The sequence below is a fragment of the Epinephelus moara genome, chromosome 17 (genome assembly GCF_006386435.1).
Source record: "Epinephelus moara isolate mb chromosome 17, YSFRI_EMoa_1.0, whole genome shotgun sequence".
NCBI lineage: Eukaryota > Metazoa > Chordata > Actinopteri > Perciformes > Serranidae > Epinephelus > Epinephelus moara.
This window is the reverse complement of record NC_065522.1, coordinates 34,169,518-34,175,064: the sequence shown is the minus strand read 5'-3', so window position 1 is coordinate 34,175,064 and position 5,547 is coordinate 34,169,518. Positions and strand designations below refer to the sequence as shown.

General features: G+C 41.1%; 1 protein-coding gene across 1 annotated transcript; it reads right to left on the bottom strand.

Moving 5' to 3' along the window:
• Positions 1-151: 151 nt before the first annotated feature.
• On the bottom strand, positions 152-4,910 carry LOC126403845 (low affinity immunoglobulin gamma Fc region receptor II-a-like). Its single transcript, XM_050066658.1, has 5 exons — positions 4,874-4,910; positions 4,512-4,565; positions 3,737-3,991; positions 2,125-2,370; positions 152-871 (listed from the first exon to the last, which is right to left on the bottom strand). The coding sequence occupies exons 1-5, from the start codon at positions 4,902-4,904 to the stop codon at positions 660-662; spliced, it is 798 nt and encodes a 265-aa protein (XP_049922615.1). The 5' UTR covers positions 4,905-4,910; the 3' UTR covers positions 152-659.
• Positions 4,911-5,547: the final 637 nt, after the last annotated feature.

The following is a 5,547-nucleotide window of genomic DNA, read 5'->3' as shown; positions in this document are numbered from 1 at the left end:
AGGCCTAACCGCCATATGGATTTTTACTAAACTTGGTAGATATGTAGAACAGGACGCCTCAAGGTGACTGGAGAAATTTAACTCTAATTGGCAACTGGGTGGCGCTATAACAACAGAAAAATGCTTCAAAATGGCTAAAATGCGACCGATCGCTGTGGCTCCCACTTTTAAGTCAATACAACATATAAACACTTTAACTATCTGCCTTTCAACGTGCTACCTCAACTACTAATGTACAGTTTTAGCCCACTAACTATCCCACTATTGGCAATGGTACTACTGTACTTTCAATAAAGCAATTGAACTATCAAATTCACAAACACTCTGTCTGAATACATTGCTCTTCTTAATGGGTTCAGTTGACTATTTAATCTGCAATTTCCTATGACCTGTATCCCAAACACACACCATGTGACACTGTACGTGGGCAACTGTGCACTCAGTGGGTTTGGACTAGTTGGATGACTTATTAAGAAGGGTTCTGCATAATACCTTAAGTCCATTATTCTTGAATAATGGTGATTGAGAAAATTTTATTCAGCTTTCACCTTTTTTGCTTTTCTAGCATCATAAATGACTTTTCTCTAAAACTGAACTTTAAACCTCACTTTAACCAGGTGTGGTTACCAGGTGTGCAGCAGCTTTGATTTCAAATAACTTTAAATGCAGTTACCTCTGGTGGTGCTCCCTTCACCTTTGTGTATCCTACAATATAGTACTCCCAGCACCAACAGCAGCAGGGCAACCAGTAAAACAGTGCCGACAATCCACAGCAGAGTGTGGAAATTTCGGTGCTGACTCTGGGGGCGACTGGTGGGTTGAGCAGGGGGAGGGTCCGTCTTTTCTTCAGGTCCTGAAACATTCTTAAACCCTAAAGAAAGTACATACTTATGCAGTGCTTTGATCCTGATTGGAAAACTTTTATGTATTTGCACTCTCTGTACACTGCTCAGAATCATTAAGGGAAAACTTAATGGTCACAGTATCTGTCTATTTAGGAAGCACAAGTGATTGTGAATCAGTTTCAGCTGCTTTGGTGGAAATCAAAGTGACAACAGGTGAATTTAAGAGGCAAAAAACAAGACAACCCCCAAAAAGGGAATGGCTTTACAGTTGCTCTCTCCTTATCCTTCCTGACTGATTCCTCTCTAGTTTGGTCTTCTGCTAGTGTCCTTGTCACTACCCCATCACCTCATCAAGTAAAATGAGGCGGTACCTGCAGCCCAATCAGGTTGTACAGGTAATCCAGCTACTCCAGGATGTCAAATCAACACGTGCAGTCACGAAAGGTTTGCTGTGTCTCCCAGCACAGTCTCAAGAGCATGGAGGAGATACCAGGAGACTGGCTGTTACACCAGGAGAGCTGGACAGGGCGGTAGAAGGGCATCGACCCAGCAGCAGGGCCATATCTGCTCCTTTGTGTGAGGAGGAACAGGAGGAGCACTGCCAGAGCCCTGCAAAATGACCTCCAGCAGGCTGCTGGTGTGCATGTTTCTGACCACACTGTCAGAGCGGGGGACATTATGTATCAGTGCATCTGACGCCACGAAGTACCGCCACAGACTGTCTAGGAGCTCACTGATGCCCTGATCTAGGTGTGGGAGGATATTCCCCAGGACACCGTCCAACGACTCATCAGGAGCATGCTCAGAAGTCGTCAGGAGGTCATACAGGCAGGTGGGGGTCGAACACACTACTGAGTCACATAATAAGTTGATGTGAAAAATTCAAGTTAGATCAGCCTGTGATTTCAATTTTTTACTTTGATTTTCGGTGTGATTTGGAATCCAGCCCTCAGTGGGTTGATGATTTTGGTTTCCACTCACTGTTACGTCATTTTGTTTTCAACAAATATACAATGTACATCAGCAAAGTTTTACACTTGTATAATTAGTTCATCAACATCTGATGTGGGATTCAAGTGTTCCCTTAATTTTTTTGAGCAGTGTATTGGCAGTCTTCTCACTTTGCATAATAATTGCTGTAAAGCAATTTCTCTTGGGATAAATAAAGATTTATCTGACGTTATAAAGCATTTTATTTATTTTATTTCATCTAACATGCAAAAACAATGAATGAAGTGTATACTTAGATACTTAGTTATGAAACACTGGTATGTCTCACCTCTGACAGCCAGACGACTCTCTGGTGATCCTCCAGCTCCAGAGATGTTACACTTGTAGAGTCCTTCATCAGATGTAGAGACATTATAGAGGGTCATTTTTCCTTTGTATTCGGTCCTAATGTGGAGCCCATCTTTGTAGAAATCAGCTGCGAGGTCATCGGGAGTTTTCTTCTTTTTACAGCTCAGAGTCACAGTGTCTCCCTCCATCACAGGCAGAACAGGAGTCTCCAGGATCACTAAACCAGCTGGACAATGAGATATTTAATGTTAAACATAACATGGCTGTGAGGATGAGGACAGGTTGGGCACTGAATCAAAATTTAGCTGGATTCATAGCAGTTGCACATTTCAGGTGAATATTTTTTGACATTTCAGCAGTCATATTAACCTAATGATGCATATTTTTAGGGACCTCGGCCAACGAGCTGGAATTTGACCCCCTAAACATGCTCAAAAACTCACCAAAATTGGCACGCATGTCAGGACTGGTGAAAAAATTGATAAAATGAAAAAAAATAACCCCTGAAGTGCCAAAATGGGCTCTTTAGCGCCACCTAGCCTCCTAGGCACACTAAAATGGCCGCTGCGGCCCATAGGAATGTCGTAGAACGATCCAACCAAAACTGGCTTGTTCGTCTCATCGAGACCTACAAATCACACCCCTGACCTAAATCTAACAGGAAGTGAGCTATTTGCCCATTGAAGGTAAGATGTCATTTTTCAAAAATTCTCTTTCTCCAAAAATATCTACTCCTACACCGTTTATTGTATCGGTTCTTCTCTTCTCAGTTCGAGGGCATCAAATATGGCAGCTTGGTATGTGGCCATTTGTTTCTGTTCCCAATGAATAATGCACCTTAAAACAGCATCCAGCATTTGTTGGACCCATCCACCACCCCTCCCACTAACCCTGAGGGACTTTCTTTGTCTATAAATAACATTGTTGTCGAATGGTGTTTCAAATTGACTGAATTTGCTGAATTTGAACTGAATTACTGACATCGTCCGACAACGTATCATACCGCTGCGAACGGATGCCTGTTTTTTGTCAGTGTCTCATGCGGAAATCAAAAACCAAGCAGCGGTATTTAACAATTTAGGATTGAGAACAAGTTGGATTTTCAAAGTTTTTTCAACCACGTATCATAGTTACTGACGTATAATGTGACACAGTCATCAAGTATCATACTTGTTAAGCTACTGTAAAAAATGGTTATTTTAACCCAAACCATGATCGCTTTTCTAAACCTTACCAAGTTATGTTTGTCGCTTGAACCTTGTTTTGTTGCTTAAACCTAAAGTAGTTTTGGTACTAAAACCTGCGTTTCCTGTTAAAACAGAAGTTTATATGACAAGAAAATGTTGCAAGTAAGAAGCAGAAAATAGCACAGGCACATCCAAAACTGATGCTAGAGGGGTACATGGAGCATGTGAGATTGAAGCACAGGGTCACTGACCAAGCTGCCATACCTGACAAGTTGGGAGTGACAGCATGTTGCAATATCACTCTTCTTTGGGCTACTTGCAGTATTATGTTATACTTGCTATGTCAAAAAGATCAGATTTAGACAAATAGAGTGGAATAAGTATTGATTTATGAGCTAAACACACCAGTGACAGAGATGTTGACAGCATTGCTTCTTAGTCCATCTCTGTCCTCACACCAGTACGCTCCACTGTCCGATGAAAAGGCAGGTTTGATGGTGCCAGATCCTGCTGATGTCACCCAGTTAGAGATGTTTGTTGGAACGATATTCTCCAGTGTCCTCATCACGCTCCATTCAGCCACGCAGTCAAACTCACAGGTAAAATTGATGGACTCATACTCAAAAAACTGCAGTCTGTTTGGGAGAATACAAGGAAAAGCTGCATTTGGGACACAGAACGCAAAAAGTTTAACTTCTTAAACTCTCAAACAGAAATGCATATAAAATTAACATATTGGTATCTTTTCCATTAAGATAGCTATTACCATGGCCATGAACTGTTAAAATGGACTGTGACAGTCCGTGACATTTATCCTGCAACATGTGTAACATTCAAAGTTCTACCCTGCAACACCTTTTGTGTCAAACATGTATAATCTCTGGTGAGAGACCAAAGTTACACACACACTTCAGCCAGTCTATAGTCTTGACATATGGCGCAGCTTGTGCAAAAGTTGTTTTTTTTAAGTGCAAAGTAAAACTGCAGCTTTATGTGGGGTTAGCCTCACAGGCACAGCCTGATTGGCAGAGCACATGTATTCAAACATCAGTTTTCTGCTCTGCAAATGAGGGTGGCCAGTCTGTGGCTAACAATATGAAAGCAACAGTGCATTTGAATTAATATGTTTTCATTAATATTGTATCAACATTAAGTTTTTTCATGAAAAAGTGCAGCTTACCATCTTTCGGAGGACAGTGAACTTGTGCAACCACAACCATCAACACATTTGTCACTGGAGAGACAAAGAAAGAGCTGTGTGTCAGACACAGATCAATTTTACATGTCAGATCATTTCTGTTGAAAAAAACTATTTGCACCAGTGGTGCACAAGGTTAAATATTATCAGCCTCTCGCAAATGAATGTTTGTGTCGGTGTCAGTTAGGAAAATACAAACAAATAAGTGTGCAAAAGACACAGTCACAGATCCATATCAGTTGCAGAATTTCTGCTTGATTAAACCTATTGCTTAAATAGCTCCCAAATTCATCTTATAAATTACTTTGTTGGGAAATCTCAACAGGAAAACAGTCAGTACTCACACAGTCCGATGCAGAGAGCTGTGACCTCCATTATGTCTCGCCGCTGACTGTGTGAACATCACACTGAATGACAGACAAAGGACAAAAGAAATGTAGGTGAGAACCTCCTCTTCCTGTGCGGCTTATTTTTGGCGTTGCAACAGACAGACATGTCTGACATATGTCTGACAAAGACAGACATCTGAGTGTGAAGCCACAACATATAAATAAAAATCTGTCAGTGCAGAATTAAAACCTGAGTATGTGTGAAGTACCAAGACCTTTCATCTTTACAATGGGTGTGTGCAGTATGAGCAGAGTTAACAACATGTTAGGCTGTTTCCACATTTAGATTCTCAAGAGGGGACTTCTCTGTGCTCATCTTGAGTTTGTGCACTGTCCTCCCAAGTGAAATGACAACACCAGTTCTTTCATTGTAAATCCCCAGAACAACATGCTGTATTTTTACATTGAGGCAACAAAGCCCTCTAGTGTTCATAGTAATTATGACTCTGGTGCATCAGAAGCAAAGGAGGAAGTAGAAGGATATTATTAAGGTGCCACAAAGTGTGCAGAGGAAGGAGGTCAACAATGTGTGACATTTTATGTTCCAGCAATTTACCTTTTGAAATAAAAAGACATTTACAGATTCTAGATGTTTCAATTTGGGAGAAGGAGTAAAAATACTGTACAAT